The sequence below is a fragment of the Anas platyrhynchos genome, chromosome 19 (assembly GCF_047663525.1).
Source record: "Anas platyrhynchos isolate ZD024472 breed Pekin duck chromosome 19, IASCAAS_PekinDuck_T2T, whole genome shotgun sequence".
In the NCBI taxonomy this organism is placed as follows: Eukaryota; Metazoa; Chordata; class Aves; order Anseriformes; family Anatidae; genus Anas; species Anas platyrhynchos.
The window spans coordinates 314146-332024 of NC_092605.1; the positions used below are offsets into that span (position 1 = coordinate 314146).

Sequence of the window (17879 nt, forward strand, 5' to 3'; positions counted from 1 at the left end):
TTTCTTAGAAAAAAATTGGACATGTTCATCCCCTGGCAAAAATCTAAGGATGGCAGTAAAGTTCTTCCTAGGAAATCCAATAGCAGCTGCAAGATTTTCAGAGTAGCCAGGTAAGACACTAGTAGCTAATTATTAGGTTTTCTTCCATAGAAAAGCATCAAAATATAGCATCACTGCCATCTCAGAATACGAGAATCTAAATCAGTAACAGTAAGGGTTACACTGTATGCAGTCTAACTTACTACCTTTTCTGAAATGATAGAGGCAGAAAGGTCCAGCCCGTTATCCTTATTACAGCAGGTAAATCTTGTTTCCTCCCTTTTTTTCCCGCGTGGGAAGGGAGGTTTGTGGTTTGGTTTTTCATGTGCATGTTTTGTTGTTTGTTGTTGTTGTTGTTGCTGGTTTCCTCCTCCCCCCCCCAAAAAAAAAAAAAAAAAAGCTTTGACTTAGAGGAAGCATGCAAACTTTTCTCTTGCTCCACCAAGACTTCATTTACAGATTCTCTCTGAAAAAAATAACTCTGTAACATACCATTTCGACCCAAATAATGGGAAATCATGTGGAACACTTTCCTGAGCACAAATATTTTGCCATCAAACAGCATGACAGTCTCCATCAAGTAATCCTGGAAATAAACTCCCCTTAAGTAAGGTAATTACCTCAGACTCCCTTCTCATCCAGTTCAGGGATAAGGACAGTATAACTAGCTACAGCTGCTTTTTCAGAGCACGATTCCTCCCCTGGACAGCAGAAAGATCATTCCAGAACCACCCCTCTTCTGTCATGCAACTATCCAACAAGGAGAGATGGTAGCTGCAGGCACACAGACTGAAGCAGAGATACCTCTTACCAGTTTCACTAGGTCGGAAGAACCCTTGTAGAACATGACGGTCTGGGAAATGGACTCTCAAAACTACCTAGACTCAGAGGCAAAGCACATTAAGTTAGTTCCATATAGCTATTTGGTAAGTCGTGCCCTTGGCTTCAAATTTGTGAGCAAGTTCCTTTTTAAATAGGGAGATTTTAACTATTTACTCTACGTGGGCAAAATAACATAGAGGCTAGCAATTGCTGTGCAGCTCCTTGGTCTGTCTTTCAAAGACTAAGAGAGTTGATCTATAGAAACACTATGATGTACAATGCAGCAGTATTTATTCAGAGAGAAGGAGCTCCTTGTGCTAAGTGATGCTCAAATTAAGTATGAAGTCACTCTATATCCTTAACACAGACAGGTACAGAAAAAAGCATCCGTAGTAGCAGGAATCCTCTCAGTCAGACAGACCCCAGGTAGTACTTCTGAAGTAAATTGTACCATTCTATTTCCAGTGTTGGTTAGACAGCACCTAACTCGAGAACTTAATCTCTTATTACTTTGCAATAAGACAGACGACAAAAACTGCATTGGGATTATATTTATAGAGCGAGATATCTCCAGTCCATAACATCATTTACCCTGTAATGAGACATTACTGAATCTTAAGAGTTTACAGAGGACAGGTAGATAGGAAAGCTCAGTCAGACATATTGATGTGTGCACATATAAGGGTTTTGAACAATCACCTGGAATCAAATAAAAAGACCTGTACTGCCTGCAACTCAACAACACCATTACAGGCCAGCTGATTTTACGTGGTACCACTGTTACGCAAGTCCCACAAACAATTAACGGAGACAGAAATTTGAAAAGTCCTCCTGTAAGTAACTGAAGATCCTGTTGTTCTCAGCTGTTTTCCAAAGCTACTTAATTCCCAAGTTTGGACTAGCCAAAAGGACTGGAAAAAGAACAAAGGCTACCTTAGGGTAACGTTCTATCTTTTCTTTCATCTGAGCCTCCCTCAAAGAACTGGTCAGCAGTGGAGCTTCTTCCAGGCGTTTCCTAGATACATGGGAAGATGACAAGCTATGACTTCTATAATTTTAAGATATATTTTGATATTATTAAGAAAGTGTTAAGTCGAAGCAGGGCTGATGAAAACTGATCAATTGTTCCACGTATCCCACACAGCAGTTTCCCCACCTCTCACAGCTCCCTGCCCCACTCTCATATATGGAACTTCTGAGCACTGGTGATAGCATTGTATAAAATTACTTTTCTTGTACAAGTTTAAAAATAAGTTCACTAGAGCAGGTGCCAGAAAAGCTACTAAGAACAGCAGCAGAACATTTGCTGAGATTGTGTGAGAAGAGCTGGACTTATTAAACCAATGAAATAGAGGCTAACATGGGACAAGATTACTTCAGGGAGGGAGAAGAGCTACTGAAAAAACAATACTGGCACAAGAATTAACAGGTTAATTAATCAGCAACAGAGAAACAAAACAAAAATAGTATGTTTCATCTCATTCAAGAAATGGCATTGCAGACTGGTCTTTTAAAGGGAGTAGTAGGTGCAAAAAAGATCTGCCAGTATTCACAATGAAACAGTACATTCAGGAAAAATGTATTTTTAGCTCTAAGTAAAAAAGTAAGCTTAGATCCAACAGATCCCTTTCAATCTCATGTTCAGCTGTAGATCTTTTTCCTTGTTTGTACTTAATTCCAGATAACTCATTTACTAGACTAAATTTTGGTGAAATATTTGATCATCTAATTAAAATTTAGCACAACTATTTGAAAACTCTCTACTATACCTCAACAGTTTGAACCTCTATATACATACTTCTGCAGTTTGTTTTTTTTGTTTTGTTTTTTTTTGATTTTTGAGAGTCATCAAGGTATCTCAGGAACAGCTGCTGAACAAAACAACTACAGGCTTACTTCACCAATTGTACCCAGAACTGTCAGCTGGTACACCACAAAGATGCTCTGAAAGAATTACTCAGAATTTGAAAAACAAACATAAAATTAACCTGCTCCATTTCTTCCTTGTGTACCAATTTCTGATTTACACCAATTCTCAGCTCTTTATGAAATTAGAGTTAAATTCTAACTGCACTTAAAGCATTGCATTGCATGCAGCTAGTTCTTGGTAAGATTCACCAGCTTAAATCAGAAGTCAAATGGTATCAGTTTCATGTGCAACTTGCCTTTATTTTTATCCCTGGCTGCAAGGGAAAAAAAGGATTACAAGCATCAGCAAATTTGGAAATGACGTCTTTTTTGAGGGGGCTGAATTCCAGTAACCCCCAACCAAATGACCCTACATTTGTACCACTAACTACTCCAGACCCACAAGTGACAGAGCAATTTTCAGGCCAATCTGTGTACACATGCGGATTTTAGAGGCCTTGACGGGTGGAGGAGGTGGAACAGCTCTAAGTAAGAAGTTCAGCTCAGTCTTGGCTATATTGCAAAGTGAGCTGTCCTGAAGTTTCACAGAATACTTGTAAAGTTGTGATCCTCTTGAAAATAAATACATTAATGAAATTAAGTTCTTAAGGATGTGTTGACAGCAAAATGGTGTGATAAGGAGACAAACATTACCTTAACCTGAGTTTTTAGTTCAGAACTGGAATTTAAGTACAATGAAGTCATGAATATTCAACAGCAAGCTACTTGAACAATGTCTTCCTATAGTTCTTCCCCCTCTTCATGTGCATCCCAAACATTCCCACATCTTGCTTTGTGGTTAAGCTTAATTTTACATTATTTCCATTTGGGTAATTTCTCAAAGTTGGTCTTTTTTGATGAGGTCTAATAAAAGTTGAATGCTGTTTCTTAAAATACATGGCTTTTCTTACTGGCTGAAAAAGCTAGTAGCTGCTAATGATGTCATAAAATCAGAATGGTTTGGTTTGGAAAGGATCTTAAATATCGTCTAATTCCAACCCCCCAGCCATGGGCAGGGACACCTTCCACTAGACCAGGTTGCCTAACGCCCTACCCAACCTGGTCTCACACACTTCCAGGGATGGGACATCAACAGCTTCTCTGGGCAACCTGTTTCAGTTCTTCACTACCCTCATAATGAAGAATTTCTTCCTAATGTCTGACATAAAACCTACCCTCTTTTAGTTTAAAGCTATTACCCCTTGTCTTGTCACTACCTGCCTGATAAAGAGCTTCTCCCCAACTTTCCTGTAGCCCCCTTTAGGTACTGGAAGACTGCTATAAGGCTTCCCTGGAGCCTTCTCTTCTCCAGGCTGAACAACCCCAGCTCTCTCAGCCTCTCATCATAAGAGAGGTGCTCCAGCACTCTGATCATCCTCCTTGTGGCCCTCCTCTGGACCTCCTCTAACAGGTCCCTGTCCTTCTTATGTTGGGGGCCCCAGAGCTGAACACTGTACTCCAGGTGGGGTCTCACGAGAACAGAACAGAGGGAGAGAACTGACTCCCGTGACCTGCTGGCCATGCTTATTTTGATGCAGCCCAGCATACTCAATGGGAGTTATTCTCACAAAGCTATCATTGTGCTCATATGTTTTGTCCATTAGAAGTTGTTAATTCCAGCCATTTAATTCCTAGTAGTAAATGTGAAATCAGATCAAAACAGAAAGCAGGAGCTCACCACTGCTTTGAGCGTCTCGCAAAACAAAACACATCTAATTATAGACAGTGGTTGCTCTTTAAGAAGAAGGGGGAAGAAAAGGAAGAAAAAGAGACAGTGTGTTAAGTAGCTTTGAGTAACTCTTTGAAATGCAGAAGGCAGAAAGAGACCTTTCTTTTAATCCTTTCCTTAGTGAGGGCCTGGCCCTCATTACCTTGAGGTTCTCAGATAAACTTACCACCACACAGGCATCACAGACATTTCATTTCATTAAATTTTCAAAATCCAAGTAAAACAATTATCTCATGCACAAATAGTCAACCAGTTCACACAAAAACATACATTCTGTCACAGAAACATGGGATAGCCCTTGAACTTAAACAGCATAAAGGGCAGAGATTTCCAGTGCTGATCATTAATTCAGTAATTCCATATCCAGTAACTTACCTACAACCCTCTCCCCAGAAATCACAGCCATCAATAGGAGCACTGTGTTACTCTGCTCGGCAAAATAATATGAAGCAAACTCAAACACCAGCAGAAAGGGAACTTACCTCTCACTCTGCAGTTGTGCCAAACGTTTCCGTACATCATCCACTGTGACTTCAAAAAAATCATCAGGAAGGTCATCTAGGCCAGCAGGAAGTGGTTCTAGCAGGTCTAAGTGACATAAAAGTGGCTCTCGTTCCACAAACTACAGAATAAAAACAGGCTTAGGTTAGTCTCAAATGCACTATTTTTTTCAGGAACCTTTCAGAATAAGCAAAGAACAGTGTGTTCATACTGAACTACAATTACTAGTGTGGAATTCATGACCATATGATCATAGACTGACTGTATCCAGGCTGCCATTGTTTTGACTAGTTATTTTTTTATAGTTGATAGAGCCTGTGGCACAATTCCTCCCAACAAGCAGTAGAAGCCTATATTGTTTGATGAGTGACCCCCTAACAGCCAGCTGCTCTCCTGTCTGTATAGGAGAACCAGGGCAATAACCTCAGCAGTCAGGTAATGTAAGGAGAGATTATTCCCCTCCAGGACGGGCATGTGGGATCTTCTCAATGACATGACAGCACAATGATATTTTGGTAGCTATAACCTTGTTATAAGCATTCCTATCCTAAAATCATACTTTACCTCTCCACTCCACTCTCTTACCATCCTACAGGCAGTACACAACTAATACAGGTGCTATTTCTATGTACTACTGCTTATGAACTGCCCTTTTAAATTGTTCATCTGCCATGTATTCCTGCCTGTCGTCACGCTTTATGTTCTCTTGGCTTGCATTCTCTTGCCACAGAGCCAAGGGTACTAGGTCTCAATCCATTTCTCCTTACTCTAGAGAGCCATCCTTTGACCTCTTGAGTTCTCTGAACTGAGTCACTGCAGGTTTTCATTGTACGTTTCAACTTTTTAGCCTTGCTTCTGGTAAGTATTCTGTGTCATTTGACGCAGAAAGTTCCCTTGGACAGCAAAACCCTTTTCAGAAAGAAATCAACCTTTGTTGTAGGCAAAGCAGACAGATGGTGGGGGAGCACTTCAGTATATGCATTAGCTGCAGTAAAGGTACTCATTACATTTATTGGCAACTTTCCCCACACCACAGCTGCTGTGGGTATGCTGTTCAAACAGCAGAGACCTCCAATGTACCCCTCTTTCTTGTAAGGCACAGGCAGCCTGGCCACTCTGCTCCCCCTGCTTCCAAAGCCCATCACTGGCAGTGGGATATCATGACTGCAAACCTGTCAGCCCATTCGTGTCCTGTCCTATAACTGCGGCTGCAGTTTTATATACATCTGTATGCATACACATATATGAATGCACACACACACTCCCAAACTATCAGAGATTCATCATCTCTGAAGGGAGACTGACACTCCATATCCCTTCCAATTTAGAAGGGGTTAGATACTGGCTACTATCCCTGACACCAAAAGAAGCAGCTGTGTCAGAATGTGAATATAAACCACAACAGGAGTCAAATACACAAAAGACAGTTATACCTACTGGACCTTGAACAATTCAAACTTCCTGAATTCTAGAAATTTGTAAATGCCCAAAGCTTGAAAACAGAATATTGTGCTAGAGCCTATAGGATATGCAGGGGGGAAGGAGTCCACGAATGGAGAGGCCCACCAGAACAAAAATGTTGGTAGTTGATACAGCATTTCTTTACAGTCAGCTGCCAGCCTAACACAGCCCTAGGTTCTATGAACAAATACGTATATATTGCCTTATATATGGCAATATTAAGAGTATATATTGCCTTATACTCTTTGCAATCCAAATGAGTGCCTAGATGTCCTCTCCTCCTGCCATCTGTTCCATCTATTCTCCCTTCCCCCAAGCACAGGCCCCTTGGGAAGCAAAGGAGTCTCCCTCAATTGTCAAAAGAGAGGACACAAATTACAAGGCAATGTTCACTCTATTTGTGGGCACTAAAGGGTAATTTGAGAAATTAGAAGAGCGAGGTTGTATGGGTGGGACCCTTGGCTACATTTAGAAAGTTGAGCAGAGTCAGCTTTAACTAGAGGGTGAAGGACCCTGATTGCAGCTTTCCCTGCACTCAGAGGAGGAACGTCCAGGGCTGCAGAACTCCCTGAGCTGCCTGCATGAAATGATCCTGAGCATACAGAGCCACCCTCTGGGAAAGAGCCTGTGGCACAACAGTCCTAACTGCCATGAGCCACTGATCCAGTAAGGGCAGATCAGTGTTAGAGAATTAACCAGGCCGCCCAAATAATCAGGTATACTTCAGTCTCCTCCAACAGGCTTGTATTTCATTTCACTCAGAACACACATACTGAAAACAGACTTCTCCTTCCAAAGTTTAAAAAAAAAAAAAAAAACACACAGACATACCCTATGGGATGTTGTGAAAGGTGGTGCTGACATACAGTGGAATTACAAAGTCTGCATTAGCAAATCCTAAACTTATCATTTAGCACCAGTGATAACAACAGCAGGATTCCAAGCGGAAAGTGTCAATCACTGCCCAAACCATGGGAGCAGCTAAAGACAGCTTCAGCCCAGACAACAGAAATAATAACATAGCAGAAAGTGGATGTATATCCCAGCCCACGGTGTTCAGCTGTCACCCCTTCTCGCTGTGCACTCACCATCTCAGGCTGCCTTAGAACTGCCATTCACACCTCGCTTTCCAGACATCTTTGCTGAGACAACTGGCTGCAGATAGCACTGTGCCAGCAGGAACTTCCCCTTCTACAGTCACTCAGCCCAGCAGAACTACGTATGCGCTGTGACACAAAACTACTTCTTCCTAGACATAAACGCCCAGTTCTTGCCCTCCAAATTATATTCAGCCAAGATGTGCCTGTTTAATTCTCTGCACCATACCTATAGTGCCCAGAACAGACATAGACTTAGCAGCTGAAATGTAACTGTGTAATTTCTTCTGTTCCCCAGCCAACACTGAATGCTGACTGTATTAGCTTCCAAACTGGCACATAACTTCACTACCCCTTAACATGAAGAAACACACTGTCTTCTATACGAAAGAAAAAGCATATCTGTTTACATCTAACTAGACTGCAAAAACACACAACTACAGTAAGAATTTCCTAATATTAAATTTTCAGTGAATCCCTCCTAATAACAGTGAAAATTCTGGAGAGAGCTGTAGCAACTGAGTTTTTGTGGAAAATAACGGAGGTGTTTCGAGCTTGTTTTTCAATGTTTCTGCAACTCAATTTCAGAATTACATGATAAGGTCTGTAAGAGAAGAGCAGCACAAGGTGTCTACTAGACACAACTTAGCAATGAAGAGACATAACCATAGTGACTCTGAGGATGCAAAGTCTGCCACATCGTATTACTCCTTCTGCCATGTATTTCACACCCAGTGGAACCAACCATAAATCTCACCTCCTTACAAACATAAGAAACACTTCAGAGAGAAAGAGGCTGTTCCACCAATTCCTCGCCCAGAGTCCAGCAATCAGAAAAAATCCTGTTTCTTTATCCATTACCATTTACTCACTTAACTCTTCCAATTCGGGATCTCCCAATCTAAATACTCTCACTACAGCTTTGCTTTAAAGCCTCAGCGACAACACCGAAGTACAGGCAGAATCTGAAAGCTACCTTCCCATGGCTACTTACAAAAATGACTCTACCAGGTAAACCTACTCACTTTCCGGTTCCAATCTGGTATTTTCTTCAAGTGCCAAAAGGTAGCTAGCTATCTCCTGTAATAAAAGATGGCCCCCATAAGGGCAGTTTCTGCCTTTCACTATGTAACTTGGAAGGAAGGAAATCTATGCATTGTGCTGTTATCTTTCTGTCAATAATACCTTTCAGAAGCCAAAGATGCTGCATTATGGTTTGTCACCTTCCCAAAATATCAGTTCTTCGAAATCTCTATTTCTACCAAAGCTAAGACATTACACACTTTTCACCAGCAGGCTGAAGCCATCTATTCACAACAGTGCCTACCAGGCAATTGATGTAATTGCAGTCTATGCAATACAGCTAGGTGTTAGAAAGAATGCAATTCAGTCTAAGGTCACTATCCTGGCCCCAAGTAAGCAGGTAAGCTGAGGAAAACCCTTATTTAATTTGAAGTATAGTGGTGGCTATTGTGCTTTCCACAGCAGTAAGCTCTCCCTGCAGACCCACCTCCTCCCCACCACCTCAGGGAGCTCTAATCTCCAGGGAAATCTGGTGTAAAGTTACCTTCTAATAATTAATGTTCTGACATCAAAGTCAGCATGCAGCTGTCTGTAAACCATCTTTATCCTAAGAAATGAAGGGACGCCAGCACAGATTTTATCCAGCCTCTCTGCAGCTCCAAAAACCACACACAGGCAAAGCATTAATGGGAAGATTCTTTTACAAAAATGAACCTTTGATGTTTAAAAATAATTTGTTTTGTTTTGTTTTTTCCTCAGGACTGAAAAGGGACAAAAAGCAGATGCCATGTGGCTAGCCCTGCTCTGCTGTTGCTGCTGAGAGCAGAGGATGGCAGGAATGGAGGAGGGAACAAAATGTAATCAATCAGCAGCAAGAGCACCAGAGATCAAAGGGCTTGAAAGCAGCAGTCAGAATCACATGCTGTTTAACACAAGGGCAGACCCCCCCCAACAGAATCTGCAGCTGCTTCCAAAACTGTTCTCAAACTGGAAGGATGGCTGGCTCCCGAAGCGCCTCTAAGTGGTTTGAACTGGACTGCAATTCTGAGAAAGATCCTGGATCACAAACAAGAGTCCCTAGGCCACCATGGTGCAGCTCTGTGACCATCAGCACAACCTCACATTAAGCTGTAGCCAATAAAACTATAAAATTAGTTCTGTCTCTCCAGTCAGCACACGGAGAAGCGCAGACAAAAGGCTGGTGATTAAGTAACACCTAACACTTGCACCGTTCCTTCCTTCTGTTCAGACACAATTAAAACTCCTCCTTTACAAATCACTCATAGGTGCGAGTGTGATTGAAGCAAGCAATGCATTACAGCAGACAAATCACCCAGCCTACTGTTCAGGACTCCACACTCAGAGTCTGTTCCAAAAGGTTAAATAACACTGATTAAATGGACCCAAACATGTTTCTAATATACTAAAACATTCACCACTGGGTTGGCAAGACCTCTTTCTTCTACGTTTATAACTGTTCCAGAGTCCTTCCAGGGTCTGGCTTCTCCACCTAAACAATTCAGAAACTCATGAAGAATGGACTGCAACCACAAAGAAGTCAACCAAGGTAGAATCTCTGCATCAATGAGAGGGCACACACATAGCCTTGTTAAATTCCTCCTGGACTGAGCGCCCTTGGAACCTTATCGGGCGTCTTTTCTTCCTGCGTATGGCTTTTCTTTGTTTAATCCCTTGGCTGGATCAGAACCAAAGATAAACACCAAACTCCAACTCTAGGAGGTACTAAAAACTGGGAAATAGAGGAGATCTCTGAAGATTAAATCCAGCCCTGGTGATGTGTGCAGTGAGGGGACAAGGGAAGGAGCTGGTCACAGAGAACCTGGGACATGAAATTCCCAACACACAAATTCACAACTTAACAAGGATACATTATTAACATCTCTGGTACTTTCTTCTATGCTACTTGTCAGACATATCCATCCTTGCCGAGGGCATTCAATTTCATATAGCTGACCTACAGAAAGTGTATCTGACATCATTCAAAGACATCCTGTATCAACAATATAGCACTCTTGAGCCACCAGTTCTGGTATCAACATATGGCTTAAAGCATTTTTAATTTTAACTGATTCATTTTTAATTTGGAGACACCAACAATGCAGATACACACACAATTTGTCAGGAAAACTGTTAAAGAGAGGTAGACTTTATTTAAGAAGCAAGATACTTAAAAGCAAGACAAAATATACTTTCATATGCAAACAGAAGTAGGGAAAAGGAAGGAAGGTTTCTGTATCACCTGCAATACTAAGAAAACTAAGACTCACAGAAGGAATGGGTAGACTGAAAGGAAGAGAAGATGCCCAGACCTCATTTTTCAAATAGCTACATTTTGTCAAAAGTGATGCAACTGTAGCTGAAAAATTCCTTTCCTACATCTGTGAGCCTTGCAATCCACTGTGTCACCAATAGTTAAGCGGTAAGTTGAAGCAACCATGGACAGGAGGAACTGAGGAAGCAGATGTTAACAACCACCAGCATTGGATGCTGCTTTCACAATTGCTTCACTATGAAGTTCAGTGTTCCACAGAACATCTTAGATGAGAAATAGGGTACACCTTACAACCTAAGAGTTCGAAACTCTCTCTTCTCAGGTCTTAGAAGTATGTGATCAAGTTGCAGCAAATCTGTTAAGACCACTTCTCCTAGGACATAATCCTGCAACGAGCTAGAAAGGTTATCCCTTTCCATGTGGAAAACTCTGCCAGACTTGCATCTCCCAGATCATTCAGAGGGCAAGTCAGTCACAACAAGCAGCAAGCACTTTCTTAGTAATAGAAAATATAAGTCTGGACAAACTCTGCTCACCTTCAGAAAAATTACATAGTAGATAGCAACAAAAAAAAAAAAAAAAAAAAAGCCAAGTTTCCAGGGCTCAGGTGACAAGTGGGCATTTTTTAAAGACATTTAGCTTTTCATGAAATTTGACGCAGAAATTTAAGCTCTTCTGGGCTGTTTCTAATGCACTTGTGTTGCTTGCATTAGAACCAATCACCAAGGATATCTCAAGGTTCAAAGCTTTGCTTGCCTCTGGACAGTGGACAAATTCATAAATTCCCATCTTTTGTACATCCTATAGTAAACAGACCAAAATGTAAGTTACTGAACTTACTTGGCAGAACTACATATCACCAAGGCATACAATGCTAAACTGGGGGAGGGAGGGGAGGGAAGAAACACAAGACATCTCAAATATGGAAACATCTTTCCCCACTTAGGGCAAGGCATGATACAAAGCCTTCACTGCAAACAAATTTTACCTTACCTGCTCTTGCTCATTCTGCAGCTCTTGGCTGTTCTTTGACTTCTTTGGCTCAGAAGGGCCTCCAGGGCTAGAAAAAGTTGCTGGCAGCTTTGAAGATGGCTTATCTAACCCAAGAGGTGGAGTAGCCACAGAAGTGTCCCCCAGACGCTGTCCATCTCCAAAAAAAGGGACAAATGGGGTAGACTTGGGCTCTGAGGGAGGACACAGCTCCTCCACACTGGCATTAGGTTCTCTAATCAAGCCTTGATTGTCTGTGCAGCAGTTTAAAGACAAGGCCACATCCCTGTGGTCCAAGTCCTTTGGGAACATGTGCATTTGAGGTAAGGGCACATCCTCTGCTCCTCTGATAGAGCCTGGCCTCACCACTGGCTCATTACACTGTGTCATGGCATCCACAGCTTCCTCCTGACCAGACAAACTGCATTTCTTCATGACAACCCTTAAAGACAACACCAGAAAAAAAAAAGATTATTTATCATAAGTGCTGTCCTCCCAATTCTCAACATGACCAAGACACAAAGGAGACAGCTAAACCATAGTTTAATAATCTGCTTCTTCCAGAGCTACAAAGAACCAGTTGCAGTTGCTCTGAAGTTAGGAGGAGGGAGGAAGCAAAACAGGAATTACCCTCCCCACAGGAAGAGAAGAAAATCGCCCTCCAGGGAAGAAAAAAGTCAGCTGTAAAACACAGTTTGTAATCATTCCCACCTTCTGTATATATTATAAAAAACTGGCTCGATGATCACAGAAAACCTGTCATTGTCTATTCCCCACCTCATGGGCAGAAGTTTCAGGTAAACAGGCAAAGACAATTACCAAGCGCAGTGATCTTTGTCTTTTTTGAATTATTTTCATTCAACTTTTTGGTACTTGAAACAAAACAAATTCGTCACTAGAGTGAAAATGAAAAATAAAGAGCCCAAACTTTTCTCCTCCCAACCTGATGATGGCACTGCCTCCAGTCAGACCAAGTGACTTCAGCGTTGTCTTCTCTAGTTCATCTTTTCCTGAGATCTGTAACAAAAACAGAGGAAAAAAACATAGTAACTGTCTATCTGAGAGCATTTAAAGAGCTCTTTCTAGAGTGAAGCCTATATTAAGATAATCATCACACAGCACCAGAAACAACTCACAGCACATGCTTTCTGCAGTTGGAAATGAGACCTGAATACATCTGTATTCACCCATTTGGCTTTACCATATTCACTGCTTACTAAGGGATCTTCATTGAAGATGACCTATACATGTTTCTGTCCCATGTGTACGTCCAAATCTGATTCAACCTCAGCAAAGCATTATTTTTATGTCAGCAGTTAAATCAGAGGCAACATATCTGAGCTAGAAGACAGCTGATTTCATTACATACACTTCCCATCTGCTTGTAATGACCCATTCCAGAATAAAGACAATCTGTCCACAGAGGTCAGTGGGAAGTGAAGGGGACAGCTAGGGAGAACGAATTCCATAATACACACATACAAAATTTTAAACAAAACATTAACAGCAAAAGATCAAAACAGAGAGGAAAGCAAATATTTATTAAAATGAAACCACTGTTTTGACTCTTGAGCTTTAAAAGAAGTTGGAAAGAAAAACACAAACAAGTCATTGAGCTCATTTTATGGGCTCAGAGGTCTAAACAGCTCTGGGTTATGTTCCAAAAAAGCTTTTTTCCATACAGACTTGTCAGGCTTTCAAAAGACCAACATTTTTCTACTTCCCCTCTTAAGAAAGTTCAAAAGAAACACTTTCCAGGTTGGAAAGTGGAGCTAAGAAGAGATGGTTAAGAAGGTTTTGGTGACTTACCTCATCTCGCATGTAAATACAGACTGGACAGAATTCACCGTGTTGTTCCATAAACTCCCTGCAATAAACAGCAAAATACTGTAGCGTCTGTAGAGCAGTCTATCCCTTCCAAAACCAACGTAGAGAAATAGTAAGAAGCAAAATTAGCTAGCATCACCCTCCTCCCTGTTACTCCAGCAACAGCCGTTACACACTTCACAGAATCGGTATTAGAAATTAAGTAAAGAATTTGCTCCAGTGCACTCACTGTTCCTTAAACACAACTCCTGACAAGTTGAAAAACAAAGGAGAAATAATTCTTCAAGTTAATTCTGAAGTGAGTCAATTTTACAAGATAAATTCAACATCATTCTTAGAGTGCCTCAGTGCCCGATCTGTAACATGACTAGTACTTGCTCTTTTTAAACCCTTATCTAAGTTCAATAGTTTATTAATGTATAGACAGTACTTTAAGGAAGGGTCAGTTTCTTCCCATGTATGCGCAGCAACAGAACAGAATTAAATACTGCTCTGAAGCAAATAATGTGAGAACAGAGAGGTTGCTTGTCTTAGCATCAGAAAGATTTAAAACAACAACAACAACAAGCAGCAGAAGCTTTTAGATTTTAGGGACCAGGGACGAAACAAAGCCAAAGAAAAGGCTGCTGCTCTAGAAAAAGTGAAGATAAACATATAGGTGAGTATTCCAGTGAGGCAATGATGCAAGCTGATGACAGGCCATCTGCAGAGGAAGATATAAGCAAAGGATTCATAGCATAGAAAAGAGGGAGAACCAGTTCAGGGCTGTGAAGAAGGCAGACCCAAGTGCTATTCTTAAAAAGATACTACTCTTCCCATTTTCCTGCAGATAAGCAATTCTGCGGCATTCAAGAATAGAAGCTTTATCACATATTCATTTGATCAAACATGGAAAGGAAAAAGCCAATCACAATCTACCATAGCAAGTCTCAGTTTTCATCCATCCAAGATCATTCATGCAACCAGCAGTGCCCACTGCGTGCAGAAATGTGCGTGTTCTTGCATCACTGAAATGTGAAGGCGTATATGGAAGATGACTCGGTTCCCTCATTAATTCAGAATCCTATCAGAGATCACTTATTCTGGTATCAACCTGGAGTTTTGTCACAAGCCTCCCTAAATTCTAATCAGATAATTGCCACACACTCTCTGCTTCTTTCATTACTGGAGAAGCCACCATTGTAAGCATTAACAAGCCCTGACCAGAATTTTGTACAGGCAGCTAGTACGTGCCTTAGTACTTAACTCTGGAATTGGAATCAAGTCTGGTTCCAATCGTATCAGCATTCAATCTAAGAATCGTTGCAGATGCAAACTTCTACTACAGGAGTTGATTTGGCCCCAAACCTACAATTAGGAGGGTACAGTCTACCTCTTCGATTTATACTGAGCGATCAGGCTCTGTAGTCTAGACTTGGTTTATGACTCCTCTCTTCCACTGTAGGTAAGAATCATTTGATGCCACTGGGAACATCATGTCCAGAAGTGAACTATGTGCCCTACCTTGATGCATCTCCCAGCTTCACTATGGAGAATTTAATTTGTGCAGAAAACAATTTAGAGAACTGAAAGAACAATTAAAGATGGAAGGATTGTGTTGTGTTTTTTTTTTTTCTTCCCATTATTAACCAAGAAGCTGTGAAGTAGATTTTCCGCTTAACAACTGATGTAGCTTTAACAAAAAAAAAAAGCGTCTTCTTATGATCAGTATTCTTTCCAAATCCAATTCCCCCCTCAGGAACAAAAAATAACAAGCATTAATAGTGTATTATCTTGCGGGAGAAAAAAAAACAGCACACCAAACATAAGTGTTGATGGCGGATTATTCTGTGCAAGGAAAACCAGCACAACAAATAGTGATTCAGCACAGAGCGCTCATCCAAGTAAACATGAGCAACAATTATATTCATCCTTCCAAGTTCTTTGTGTTTTTTGTTTGTTTTTTAGAAAATAAATAAATAAATAAAAGCAATGCATAAAACTCGAACCCCTGGGATTCAACCTGCAATCAGAAAGGCAAAGCAGTGTGCCAGGGAACTGAAGAAATTAAAATTGAATGGGTTAACATAAAATAGTAAAATACTAAATGTTAATTTTCTTTATTATCTGCTTCTCTAAACAGCAGACTACAGTAGATAGAGACCACCAAGCTTTCTCCTATGCCTCACCCCACCAGGAAATACTCACACAACTCCTATGACTAACAGAATCCACCTCTACAAATCAGCTAATGAAATCCACCTGACAGCCACATCCTTGCTCATCTCCTGAGACCTCAAACAAAAGAGGCTGAATTTAGTCACTGAATCAACTTGCCATTTTATGTACTATTATGCCTGTGTTATTACTAAATTCAAACAGAACTTTGCAAATAACTTAGAGGGTTACGTAAATTAATTCTGGCACTTCACTGTCTTCTCAGTTATTTGAGGCTAGCGATTGGAGTGAACTTCACAGAAAAAAAGCAAAATCTACAAGGCCCTGGCAGCCTGAAAGTACTCCAGTATTTCCCTCCAGAAATTAGAAATTTTAAAAAGATCTATTTCCATCATTTCTCTGTACTATTTGCAATTCTGCAAAATCAGTCACAGACACATTCTCTTAAATATGCTTATAAAACATTCATCTACTAGGTGTTCAGGTGTCACAAAATTTAAGTAAGAACTCAGATCAGTTATATCTATCACATTACTCATACCTATCACCTGTACCTTCAGGGACTCAGAATCACAGAATGGTTGAGGACAAGAGAGGCTTCTGGAGGCCTTCGGGTCCAACACCACTGCTCAAGCTGCACAGGGGCCCCAGCACATCCTGTTGTCTGGGATTGTTCCTCCCGAGGTGCAAGACTTTGCACATTTCCTTGCTGTACTTCATGAGGTTTCTGTCAGTCCCTTTCTCCAGCCTGTCCATGTCCTTCTGGGTGGCAGCATGACTCTGGGAAATCCATTATTCTCCCCAGCTTCATGTCATTTGCACACTTGCTTAGAGTGCACCTCTGCTTCATTGTTCAGATCGTTAATCAAGATGTTTTAACAGGACTGGACCCTCCATCAAGCCCTGGAGCATTCTACTTATTACTGGCCTCCAACTAGATTTTGTACCACTGACAACTACCTTCAGGACATGTCTGACTCATTCTCTATCTTATGCTTTAATTTGCGAGCATCATACCTGGGGGGTGGAACGGAAAGCCTGTAAGAAAAGGCAATCAGTGATCGAGCCTGGGTTCCTTCTAACTTTCCTATAAAGGAGTTAAATGAATTGGGTTCATTATTTAAAACATCCTGCTTTCAGCATCATGTAACCCAAAACGTGTTTGTTTAAATTACAATACTCCCAGCCACAAAATTATCTCCCAGATTTATGAAGAAAAAGGATCATTTAAGCAGGAGCCAAAATCCATTCAGTCAACCAAGTAACTAATCCTGAAGTGACTGCACGTTACGGAGGATGTCTGTGCTGTGGCCACACTGACTACTGTGGTTAGAGAAGTTTCTACTTTGTAGCTGTTAAGACCACAAGTAGGCATGCAACAAACCCAACACAAAGGTGATTATTTATAATCATTATTACAGAAAGACCATCTTAAGACAGGAATAAGATTCTCTATCCAGGTAAGGATGCAAAATAACCCTTAGCACACTATCAATCTGCTTGCACAGCAGAAGATGAGTCTGTGTACCCAAACACAACGTACTACTTTCAATGCAGTGGTTCCTCTAATCTTAAGTATCATCATAATGTTCAATTGGAGTTATATAACACCATTAGCTTTGTCAATACCTTATGCAGTCTCTCTATTTTGTCCAAAACAGATCACAGATTAGCAGCTCAGAATATATATATACAATTGATGTTTTGCGTAGTATTTTAACATGTATCTCGTTAGCCCAGTACAAAGTGATATGGAATAAATGATCAGGGAAAGAGTCAGTGAGTCTATAGAGCAGAAAAACAAAGGGATATAGCCATTAAGTTCTAGAAAAATTCATCAAGGATATTTACATTTAGACTAAAAATGCAGCTTCAATTAAATATAAGTGAATTAGCTGGAATCAGGAGTCACTCAGAATTGAACACACCATCTGGAAAACAATACTCAATCCTTGAGTAATCCTCAAGAGCAAGAGCACATCAAAGAGTTCCAGATGGAGGATGTGGGAGAGCAAACCTGTTAAGCACAGGC

At 40.9% G+C, this 17879-nt stretch overlaps 1 protein-coding gene across 8 annotated transcripts in view; it reads right to left on the reverse strand.

Moving 5' to 3' along the window:
* Nucleotides 1-17879, reverse strand: part of ASPSCR1 (ASPSCR1 tether for SLC2A4, UBX domain containing) — a 56666-nt gene that overhangs the window by 20884 nt on the left and 17903 nt on the right. For all 8 annotated transcript variants that reach the window (XM_072025552.1, XM_027471573.3, XM_027471577.3 and 5 more), the window contains 6 exons: nt 13673-13730; nt 12807-12880; nt 11867-12305; nt 4981-5120; nt 1795-1876; nt 851-917 (listed from right to left, as the gene is read on the reverse strand). In XM_072025552.1, coding sequence (XP_071881653.1) covers nt 851-917; nt 1795-1876; nt 4981-5120; nt 11867-12305; nt 12807-12880; nt 13673-13730 — 860 coding nt within the window. The remainder of the gene's footprint in view (nt 1-850; nt 918-1794; nt 1877-4980; nt 5121-11866; nt 12306-12806; nt 12881-13672; nt 13731-17879) is intronic.